The sequence below is a fragment of the Phoenix dactylifera genome, chromosome 4 (assembly GCF_051530095.1).
Source record: "Phoenix dactylifera cultivar Ajwa chromosome 4, Ajwa_hap1_PhDact_Kaust_v1.1, whole genome shotgun sequence".
Lineage (NCBI taxonomy): Eukaryota > Viridiplantae > Streptophyta > Magnoliopsida > Arecales > Arecaceae > Phoenix > Phoenix dactylifera.
Window position 1 is genome coordinate 51,942,612 of NC_143193.1, and position 11,911 is coordinate 51,954,522.

Genomic DNA, 11,911 nt, shown 5'->3' on the forward strand with positions numbered 1-11,911 from the left:
GAAGGGTGCTGTGGGGATCTTGTTAGGAGACATGATTGCAAGGCATATACATCATTTAGATCATGCAATCCACCAGGTTTTGCGCATATATACAAGTATGATCATGGTCACTTTTGCATAAACCTTGACCTACCGTTGCACTAAAGTTATATGAACGAAAATGTCAAGAACCAAGGGATATAATTACATGAGAGAACAAGATAATGGACCTTTACTCATATGACAGGCCTTTTCCATCAAAAAAGGTATGACTGGCTTCTACTCTTGGGACCACCATCCAAGCCTGTGTGTGGTGTGCTGCTGCCAAGTAAAGGCACCTGCATCAGCCTCCTCCACAGCTGGACAAAATTGGCCCATGGGAAGTCATTTTCAGCCCCCAGTGATGCGAGGACTCTCCTTTTAAGCTGCTATTACATCCACTGTCCTCATTATTTTACAACTATCAACAACATGATTTCATCAATTTGGGCCCAACTTTGTCTGTCTACCTATCTACTCCGTCCACCCAACCTGCATTTATCCCTAAATTCCAAACATACCAACATATAAAACTGCAGGCAGGAAGTCATCTAACAACTATCAATTTAGAAATGAATAATATTTACGCGAGAGTAAAGGGTCGCAACCAATATATATATATATATATAATGAAACGAATGAAACGAATGATTTATATAATTTTAGTATGGATACATCCAAAAAAACCAAAATACAATGAATCCCAGAATGCTCTAGGCAGCTTCCTCTCTCCGACCTAAAAGACAGCTATAGAGTGGTTGGCAGTCATGCCAATTGGATTTATAAAATTTTATGCACTGAACCACTGCCAATTGCTTTCTTCTTTAACATGCCAATTGGCAATTAAGCAAATGGCTAGGCAAATTACATATTGTTGAGAGTCAAGTCCCAAAGAGTTATAGGCCATATTTGCACCTTCATCCACCATTGGTGTTCTTGAGGCAGTCCGAGCTAGAATTCAAGTGAAGACTAGGTGTCATGAGGGAGACAAAAACGAAAAGAAACGAGATAGTCTATGATGCAAGATACAAGAATCATCGAATGAAATCTCTAATGAGCAAGGACTAATTTTTCATTGGTAAACAACATTGCATCTAATAGAAAACACAAAATACATTCATACATTCATAATCACTGAACGAGAACAAAAATACGCTCCATAAACTTGTTACATAATCTACGCTGCAATTGATAATGATCTCAGTTCTTCCAGGAGGCCACAAAGCAAACACCTAACCACAAAGCAAACACCTTCAAGGCAAATCATGTACTAACCGATCATTTTGAGACCAAAAGGATCTCTGGCTTCTTTGGCTTGCTCGGCGTGTTTGGATTGGAAGCCCTACCCGGTGTCGCCGCCATTGTCGCTGCCTTCGCTGACCTCCGAGCGCTCTTATCCAACTGGATCAAGCTGCGGGTGGCCAAGATCGCCTGCGGTACCAGCTCATGAGATGCCCGAGCATACACGCACCGCACGGCCATGGACGCAGCATCCTTCACCTCTTGTGGGTTCAGCGGCGCAAGAAGGCAGTGACCCAAGATCCTCAGCACCGGCTGGAGGAGCTCCCATGGGAGCGGCACCCTCGACCCCCTCGAAGTCCTGCCGCCCTCCTTCTCCTCCCCATTGCATTGGTGGCCGTTGGGGCTCTCTTGAATCCCTAGCCTACCCATCTCCTCTGCCGCGTTGCCGACCCCACCGTCATCCTCGAAGAAGTTCCTAATTTCTGGCGAGGAGAATGGAGAGGAGGTAGAGGAGGGATTGGGCTCGTCGTCGAGCTCGAAGCGGCAGCTGCAGTCCTGGCCGGCCCAGGAGGCGACGAACTCGCAGAGATCGAGCTTTGATCGGCTCGGCATGAGGGCGATCTTCTTGTAGTAGCAGTCGAGGGCGACGGCGACGATGCAAGCGCGCTTGGTGGACTTGACCGCGATCTGGGGCTCGAGGGGAGGGGAGAGGACGCCAATGGAGGGCTGGGCGGCGGGGCGGGGAGGGGCGGAGGCGGCGGAGCCGCGGGGGCCGGCGGTGGAGGCGGGAGGGCGGGGGAAGTGGTAGAGGGAGGGTTGAGAGAGGTCGGGGACGGAGATGAGGAGGGGCTTGCCGGCGCGGGCCTTGGCCTCTGTGGAATAGAGAGCGAGGAGGACGGCCTCGAATCCCGCAAGGGAGGGCTGGTGGGCGGCGGCCGCGGCGGAGGCGGCGACGACGCGGGAGAGGTAGAGGCCGGAGAGGAGGGGGAGGAAGGAGAGGACGACGAGGCGGAGGTCGGGGTCGGAGGACTGGAACGTCTCGTAGAGCCACTTGCAAAAGGGGTCGTCGCCGGAGCCGGAGAGGGGGGCGGAGAGTGCCGAGGAGACGGCGGCGTAGGCGTCGGAGGAGTCGAGGAGGGAGCGGGCAGGCCGGTCGGAGTCGGCGAGGGAGGCGAGATCGGGGGCGGAGAGGAGGGCGGCGAGTGCGTGGATGCAGGATCGACCCTTATTGATAGAGTCCCACAAAGATTGCATGGAATTGTTGCCCCTGGGATTAGGGTTTTGATCGGCGGCAGCAGCGAAGGAGGAGGAGGCCGCGGTGGTGGTGGTGGAGGAGGAGGAGGACGGAGAGGCGCCGCCGGTGGCCGGCATATCGGCGGAGGAAGAGATCTGGCTCTCCGTCCTCCGATGCGTGGTGGTGGTGTTCATAAGTTTGGACGAGTGATAAACATACTCCGATCGTTTTATGTTTTTTGGAAAAATTACAGAGACAATCGAGTTTTGGCCGTTATTCTTATCCCCTAGACGTTTAAAAAATATCAATGAGCCATCAAAAATTTAAAGTTTATTATAATATGCCTCCACCAGTTGCAAGAATGTTATCGATCAATTGATGACTATTTTTTTTTTTGTAAAATTTGGGAACTACTTTTTCAACACAGAAGAAGAAATATTTTGAGATTTATATAGACGGATGAATGGCAAAAAAATGGAGTACTTTAATATCTATGGTAGAGGATGAAATATTTTAAAATTTGTGCAAGCATACGAATGACAAAAGACGGAGTGCTTTGAAATCTGTGCAAGTAGATGAATGTTAGCAGATGAAATGAAATGAGATATGTGCATGCAATTGAATAATAGAGAATGGAATGCTTCGAGATCTATGCATATAGATGGATGATAAAAAACGGAGCTTTTTGAGATCTGTGCTTGCAGATGAATGATGAGCCTAAAGCACTTCAACGCCCGTGTATGATAAAGAATGAAGCATTTTAAGATTTGTACATGTGGATGAATAATAGAGAATGAAGTATTTTTTGATTTGTGTAGGACCGATGATAGAGGATCGAGCGTTTTGAGACTTATGCAGGTGGATGGATTACAGAGGATGGAGCACTTTAATATTTGTGTAGATGGATGAATGACAAAAGATTATCTTTCTAAATCAAGGGTATTTTTATTTTTTCTTTCTCACTCCATTAATAGTGTTAGGATTTAGATAAACAGACAAGATATATTATAACAATTTAAATTTTTTATAGCTATTTGATACTTTTTTTTAAATATATTTGAGGTCTAAATGTAAATAGCCCAAATTTGAAGGATGTCTTTCGTAATTTTATTTTTAAAAAAAAGGTAACCTAAGTAAAAATAAAAAAATTAGAACTCCATTATCTTAGTTCACAGTTGGGGGCTCACTACAGATGCCTACCGTACGTTAATAAAAAATTAACGCAGTGGTTTTCTGTTAAAAGGTCAAACTCTAATTTCAATGAGTTTGTTTTGAGTTACTGGAATTCTGCCTCTGAAAAAGGGGGCATCATTTTAACTAAATAACAGGATCTGAAGCCACACAATTCGTTCAAATTGCCACGTGAAAATATGTTACAAATCCGGCCCATGATCATGTTCTGAGCTGGGCTTAGGCACAAACAAATTTAAATTTTAAATAAATTTGGCCCAAAGGCTGACTAAAAATAAATATAATTTAAGTCTGGCATCAGACCAATGATCAACTTTAATATAGCACATATAAATATATCCATAAGAGTTATCATACAAAATTTTTAAGAGTAGAAAAAAGAAACAAAAAATTCCCATGGGATAGCTTATGGACGGCTAGCCACAAAAGATACAACCCAGTCCGCTGTGGTTTGCCTCTCTATACATAAATTGTAATGTATTTGCAATCTCTATGTAGAATAATAATAATAATATATTACTACTGTTGCTACTATTACTGTTACTATTATTTGTGATTTTTAATTTATGAGTTACATATAGAGATGAGAAAAAAAATCATAGATAGATCGTTAGATGGATTCCTTACATTTTTGAATCTTATAGAATCTTATATTAGTTCTGCACAAAGCCAGCAAATTTATGAAAATGGAATATGTTGACAAAAAATATTTATAGGTTCTATATATATCAATTCCTGATTGACGAGTATTATATAAAATTTAGACTTTGGTATATGTTAGAAAAAATAATTGTAGATCTGTATGTGGTGTTTAATATTTACTTGTTTGTAACAAGTGTTTTTGCAAAATTCTTAATTAAGTAAAATAATTGCATATGTGAGATGCAGCTTAGAGGAAGCATGCACAACTTGATCTCATAAACAAGCTCAATACATTTATTTGATATGTTTCTCTTCTTTTATAAAAAGGAGAATCTCAATCAAGAGGGTGGTATCTACTAAAATAATGTATCTAGATTTATATGGTGATGGATGGTGAATATGTGTATGGTCATATGGGAATAGGCCAGATATGTGCATGGCCATATGGGACATTTGCTAACTCGACAAGAATTTCTGAAAAAAAAAGGCAGGAAAAACATATGGGTCCTTCTTCCATTATTTTTATAAAATGATTGGTTATTCTCATCTTTAACTCTTCAAAAATATTTGGACAAGTAATTAGGGGATAAAGAAAACTAAGAGGAAAAAAGAAAAAAAAAGAAAGTTTCATGGTTTGGTCTAGATTAAGCTCAATCAAGAAATGCCCACTTCATCACAAACACCTCAATCTCAAGGCACAACACCAGTTTATTCAGACAAATCCATATCTTAATCTAAATTAACCTCAGCATTAAACCCTACAGCACCATTCCTCTGATCATCTGTACCAACTCTGGGATGGCAAGCTGTAAACGCCCATCCATCCCATCCTCCAAATAAAGGTAGGGTCAATGGTCCTTGGAGCTGCCAACTCCAGCACCTGTCCCACAACTATAAGGCAGGACCTGGTCTCCTGGGACCCAATTGAGACTGGTGTGCATGGACTGTTCTCATGCAACGTAGCTCGCAGCCCTCTGTGCATGGTCCTTGGTCTACTGTTGCCTTTCTTTCTCTGTCCCAAGAGAAGCATCAAAGAGCTTGACAGCTCCAGCAGAGCCTGTAGCTTGTCTCTAGGCTCCTGCTAAGATGATTCCTGGCTGCTTAGTGTATCTTTGGTTTATTCACCACATACACTTATACGAAACAAATCAGATGAGTATCCTGGTTTTGTCAAGATTTACAACCAATCTTAGTAGTAGTACAAGACATTGGATGTAGTAACCAGGCACTACGAACAGCTATGCAAAACAAACCATAGAAGACACTGGGCAAGATGAGATGCAAATTTTTGGTTCATAAAGGTTTCATGAACGTGGTTCCAAATGTATAGCATAAATAAAGTTATAAATATATGGCATTTAGACATTTCATAGTGCAAAAGATTGCTCGTAAAGTATCATAATCGTAATCGATAAAGTATCTTAAAACATTTAATGCTATGGTCACTTTATACTCATGATAAGGTCGATAATGTAATTGATAAAGTATCATAATTTGTATTCAATACTAATTTTAATCTGTTGGCAGATGGCCGTTTTCGTTGGATAATAGCTTTAGAATTTTGTTGACCCTATTTCTGTAGGCTGCCATAGCTATCCATGAGCTTTGAAAATATTTTTATATATTTTTAAAGCATACATATATAAGTAGGTTGAAAGGTACTAAATGACATGATATGGTTCATAGTCCATAAACAAGCTATTTTTATTAAAACATTCATGAAACCTTTCTTTTAATAATAAAGCATAATTTTCATAATATATGTACCTGATCTTTAATTTGAGAAAAATATGAATCATCAATGTCAAATACCATTTTCACAAATCATAAACATTGAAAACAAGTGGTAATTCGAAAATTAATAAGGAGTATAAGGACCACTTACCTCTTTCGTCTTCAATCCTTAAAATTCAACTAAGTAAATCACCCAAACCTATTCAAAACTATTAAAATCTATAACCAACAACTTTGAATCCTATTTAAAGCTATTAAAATCCATAATTAACAACTTTGAAACCCAAATACATAATAAAAAACCCAAAACAACTAAAAACATGTTAAAATTAGGCAACATGACCCTATTTAGAGTACTATAGGGTATGTGGCTTCATGCCGCAATCAGGATGGAGGAAGGACATGATCAACTAGGTGGTACAATTTAGGTCAGTCTGATCAAGATAAATTCATCTAGTCAAGGGTCAAGCTAGGGTACAAATAACTTAATAGGGATTTAACTAATGATAATCGAGTCTAGTGGTGTCCGATAAGAGCTTGGTGGGTGAGGGTCTTCCGGAGGAGGAAAAAGAGGAAGAGGAAGAGGGACACAGACGGCAATTTTCGGCAGTGGGCCATCCTCTGCAAGCAGGCCGGCGGATCAGTGGACCAGGCCGGACCTTTCATTTATCCTTTGTCTCGGACCTTGCGGCACTTTCAGCTCTCTCCCAAGAGAATCAGCAAAGAGCTTACCAGTTCCCAGCTCCAAAAAAAAGAGAAGAGAGAAAGAAAGAAAGAAAGAGCTCACCAGCTACCAGTTCCAGAAAAGACAGCAGCTTGTCCTCAAGCTATTGCAGAGATGATTCCTCACTGTATCTTAGGCTCATGGCAACTGTAGATTAACAAATTATTCCCTACAAACTCGAATAAAACAAACCAGATAAGGACATCAATTTTCATAAGATCTAGCGACAATAAAATAGTACTCCAATGCAAACACCATCATGAAACAAGCCACAGGTACTGGATGTCTCAACTATTCTTTTTACTACATGCACCCATTAAAGACAAACCATATAAAGACACCAGGAGAGTGACACTAAACAAGATTAGACACAGACAAGCGCATGCACAATCAGATTTGCAGCTAAATGGAGGGGTACCTTAACCACAGGGTAATAGCACAACTCCACCTGAGAGTAATGGATGATAGCATAATTGGAATCATTAACTTGCTCCTTTAGCAACAATGGCAAGTAATTTATTTGCATGAATTGCTCACCTTTTTTCTGCATGCATCAGGCCCCATTCATTATTGCCATATGTCTAGTATGAGTTCAACTGAATATATTGCTCGAGTTAGGAAAAGAATCACCAGCAAAGTGAGCAAACCAATATTACAGGACGAAACAAATGGCTTACACTCAAGAAGACAGAGAAACAAATGGTAAACGAAATATAACCTGCCTGTGAAATCAAGTTACCACTTGGGAATGAGCCATTTACAGCAGTTACCACTAGAAACCTTTTTATATCTTGCCAGTTCCAGAAGAGCATCGTTGGCTTGGCTCTTTCTGAGATGATTCCTCCATGTAAATAAGAAACTGCATGCAAGTATTTTATTCACTAAAACAAACCGAATAAGGACACAGTTTTACTATCATTATGAGTGGCAAGTTAAGACTTTGGATATCTTAACAGGTAACTACAAACTCCCATATAAAACAATCCACATAAAGACTTTTAGGTAGGTGATATTAGACAAGAAGATTGGACATAAACAAACCCGCACATATCATCAGTTTGGCAGCTAAATAGAGGGGACCTCGTCTACAGTCCAGTAGCACATTCCACCAGAGAGCAATGGCTGACAGCTTGGAATTGGTTATCGACTCATTTAATATTGAATTAACAAGTGTTATTAAGTTTGTGTTTGTTAGTGAATCTGCTTTGGCTTATTACATGCCACATCAGTTGTTCAGTATATCTAAGGAAACCCAGATCAAAATTCTTCTTCCATAGAGTTCTGAAAAAAAGTTTCACGAGTCGATTTGTGCTAGAACATGTTGCTTGCCTTTCGGGGAGCATGAATGGCTGTATGGTATTATCATGGCTGTTTCAGGCATGCAAGTAGTCAGCTGCACCCTACAGCTGATGTCCTATAGCATTTGTCTAGCATCTTCAACTTAATGTTCAGAAAGGGGATCCAAGATCCAAACATGCATCCAGGGACCCATTTGGCAGCACATTTTAGGCAGTTTCTTAATCACTATGGCAAGATTGTTTATTTAACAAAACTGCGCTTAAACTGGGTTTTTATTTGATCACTTTGATATGCAAGAACTCACACATCTACCATTTCGAACAGTTCCATAGGAAAACTTATGAAGTATTTATTTTCTCACTTGATTTTCATGAAATTCTGATCCTAATCGTTTAATCTTCACCTTTTCGGATCGCGTCATGCCCCCATTCTTTTGCAACCATGCATCCAACATAGCTTCAGCAACATATATACTAGAATATATAGTAAAGCATAAGTATGGCAAGATTGTAGAACAAAACACAAACTCCTGAATGAAGGAAACATGCAATCCATTAGATTCCACTAAGGAGTTGATTAAATAAACAAAGCCTGCTTGTCAAGTCCAACCATCACACAGTGAAAAGCAAGTCATCTATGGAGATATCTCTCTAGTAATCACTGTAAACAACAACAAAACAAGGTAGGATGGCTTTAGGATCAAATACAAAGAGTTCGTCCAAATTCGAGTAAACAACTCCTGCCTGATTGGCGACTGAATCGCATTCCTCCAAAGCATCTTGGCTCTTCTTCACTCTCCCTGCAATAACTCTGCAGACCAACATAGCCCTCTTTGCATCGCCCGATGCATTCCGAGCCATATCATGCGCCCTTCCACTGGTAGCCATAGTTTGGATCTTTCCAAGACTGTCCATCTTGAACCCATCTCGTATGATGCTGCACACATTGCATTGTGGAGCTGATTGGCACAGGTTGGTGGATCCGCAGAGGCCGAGGGAGCATGCGAAGGTTGTGCAGTGGAATCTCAGGAGTTCATTCCCATCAGCAATGCACCTTGGGTGCTTTTTTGCCACCTTGTTAGCTCTGCTCTTTATGGAGTCTCTGTAGATTTCGAATTCAGCTATGGTCTTCTGGGTGCTGCGGACCTTAAGGATCCTGTCTATCTTGCACACTGGAGGTTCCTTCTTGAGCCAACTTGACTGAAATATTATCTCTACTATGTTTCGGCTGGTGTCATCTGGACCCAGTTCTGATACTGAATGGAGAAAGGAAACAACAGAGAGATTAGATATTGGAATCCTTTTCTTCAATAGCCATCACTAACGTGAAAAAGCTTATATCACTAATAAAAGCTAAAACATCTGCAATATTAGATTATTTTGTCGGTGCTTAGCTCGAGGGAGAAAAGCAGAGAGAAAATACTGCATCAGTGACATGTTATAGGAACTTTGAGATACAAAGGAAGATGCAATAAGAAACTGAAAATTCTCTGTATAAAGGATTAGGATGCCACTGGTTGATGAACTAAATTTAAGGAATATGAGTGGGTTCAGGCTGAGGATTTATCAACGCAACAGATAGGATAAAGTGGTTGCCGGAGTGATTGGATTCGCATCACAACACCTTCCATTAGGAAAAGAAGGCAGCATTTTCTTACCAAAAATAGAAGCAAATGCATGTAAATCATGTCCTTGAATTTTAAACCGAGTCATATTCTCTAGAGGAAAAGCTATTGCTCATTTTTTTTTTAAAAAAGTCTTCGATCTAAATCCAAGCAGAATTCACTATTTATCTTTTCTCTTATATCTTGCAGTCATACGCACCTAAACTTCAAAGCTGCAAAAAATGTAAAAACACCCCAGTTCGCAGGAGCGTCAAAACTAAAGATTGGCATGAAAGTAAAGGAGATTGGAAGGAAAGAATTGGATGAAGAAGAAGAAGAAGAAGAAGAAGAAGAGGAAAAGAGAATGAAGAGTTACCTGCGTGCCTAACTGCCTGGTGAAGCTCCAAAGTCTCTGGTTTCATAAAAATCTCCCCACAATCAGGGCAAGGACAGATAGTAGCCCTCATAGAAGGGGCCCTTGACACCCCATTAACAGGATCAACGGCCACATGACACTCATAACAACCAGAGAACCTTCTCAGATGTTTTCCTCTGAAAGACCCACCAAGAGAAGAAGAAGATGAAGATAATGATGATGATGATGATGAAGGGGCAGTTATAGAAGCAGAAGAATTAAAAGAAGAAGAGGAGTTGGAAACAGCTCTATTGGTCTCATTAGGAGGAGCTTTCAACCATCTGCTAGAAGCCATTTTCTTATAGACCTCAGGGGAAGTTGCTTCCGGCCTTACGACACCTGAGCTGCCCTTCAAGCTACAGAGAGACCCGGAGCACACAATCCTCTTGCACTTCCTCTTGTTACCTTCTACTACTCGGTAGTCCTTGCATGAGAAGAAGCTTCTGAAGGCTCTCAAAGTAGGCGGCTTCTCCGCCTTCATATATGCTTGTCTCTTACTCTTATTGCTTCTCTTTACGGGCTTACTGCCTCTCTTTGCTTCAGCCATTGGAGAAGAGGTTTGAAGAGGGCTCTCCCTCTGCTTAGAATCAGATGGCATTGGTATTCTAGAGAGAAGAGGAGGTGCTTCAGTGATGGGTCTATTTCTTTTTTATTGGTGAAGCTGCAAAGGAGGTTCCTTTTTGTCTGGGGCGAAGGTATGGTTGTGGAGTTTCTCAGTTGGTTTACGGACCTTTTGAGGAGGGTACCTACTTTGGTGTTACATTAACATATTCATTTTTGTAATCAAGCAAGGTATAGATCACTTACAGACCTAGTGGGAGCTCACTTATAGCACCTTGTTACATCTTAGCAATCCAAATATCAATTAATTTGAGAGTTGAAGAAGAATCTAAGGCTTGGTAGTCCTTGGAGACACAGAGAGTAATAGGACATGATCCCCTTGGTCCTCTTTGGTCATGGGTCATGATAGCTCTTTAGCTGCAAAAGATCATTTGCTTGTTTATTTTAGCAATCAGCATGGGCAGCACAGTCGCAGATAGAAGGACCAGGTGCAGCTTTTCATGGAGCAAACTTGGTGTAGAGCCACAGCAAATCACCTGCTGGGGCCCGCTCCATAAGGCATCATTGGGCTCACTTGATGCGCGGGTCTTTCGATCCATAGCTATCATTCATCAAGCGGTCAAACCAGCTTAATGAGCCCCACAATCTTGCTTGTGCAAAGGTAAAAGAAGACGTAAGTGGTAAGATTCAAACGGCTAGCTGATTTGAATGGAGAACAAAAAAAAAAGTAGCAAGTCAGCTTAAGAAAGGTTTCTGAAAGATGCTGGTACCTCAAATGGCATTTGATCATTTAGTAAATTAATCTTCCTTTTTGAAAGATTTTTTTTTTTTTTTGGATCATTTAGTAAAACCTTCTATGTGACACCAAAAGGAGCCTCTTTATTTTGAAAAATTGATTGTTTTTAACTCTTAAGCATTGGTAATTTGCTTGGATGCTATCGTGGTATTGCCTTCTTCAGGATTGAGGATTAAAGAAAAAAGAAAAGATGAATGATAGGGGGATTAAATTGGGGGCTGTAAGTAAGTGAACAGTAAAGCTAGGAGGATCTAAAAGAAGGGAGAAAAAAAATACAAAAAGAGGAAGGTCTTGCACGTGACAAGGGCTGCCACCACGTGATGCACGTGGACATCTAAGCTGCAACCAATGTTGTGGACTTGGATTTGTCGGCAGTCATGGAGATGGATTCCACCACATCTTTGCTACATTATATTTGGATATGATTTACTTGGCCTTTTTTCTTCTTTGAA

General features: G+C 40.9%; 2 protein-coding genes across 2 annotated transcripts; both read right to left on the reverse strand.

The window, feature by feature from the left end:
- Positions 1-1,057: 1,057 nt before the first annotated feature.
- On the reverse strand, positions 1,058-2,717 carry LOC103701263 (uncharacterized). The gene has a single exon (XM_039133219.3). It carries the CDS (start codon positions 2,686-2,688, stop codon positions 1,297-1,299), a length of 1,392 nt encoding a protein of 463 aa, XP_038989147.2. The 5' UTR covers positions 2,689-2,717; the 3' UTR covers positions 1,058-1,296.
- Positions 2,718-8,618: 5,901 nt separating this feature from the next.
- Positions 8,619-11,867, reverse strand: LOC103701262 (uncharacterized). Its single transcript, XM_008783260.6, has 2 exons — positions 10,064-11,867; positions 8,619-9,339 (listed from the first exon to the last, which is right to left on the reverse strand). Exons 1-2 carry the CDS (start codon positions 10,698-10,700, stop codon positions 8,735-8,737), a joined length of 1,242 nt encoding a protein of 413 aa, XP_008781482.5. The 5' UTR covers positions 10,701-11,867; the 3' UTR covers positions 8,619-8,734.
- Positions 11,868-11,911: the final 44 nt, after the last annotated feature.

What these genes read in the sequence shown, in the direction of transcription:
- LOC103701263 (XM_039133219.3), bottom strand. Translation starts at nt 2,688, where the DNA reads ATGAACACCACCACCACGCATCGGAGGACGGAGAGCCAGATCTCTTCC.
- LOC103701262 (XM_008783260.6), bottom strand. Translation starts at nt 10,700, where the DNA reads ATGCCATCTGATTCTAAGCAGAGGGAGAGCCCTCTTCAAACCTCTTCT. An exon ending in CCAGGCAGTTAGGCACGCAG is followed by an intron (nt 9,340 to 10,063) that starts GTAACTCTTCAT and finishes TTCTCCATTCAG; the next exon opens with TATCAGAACTGGGTCCAGAT.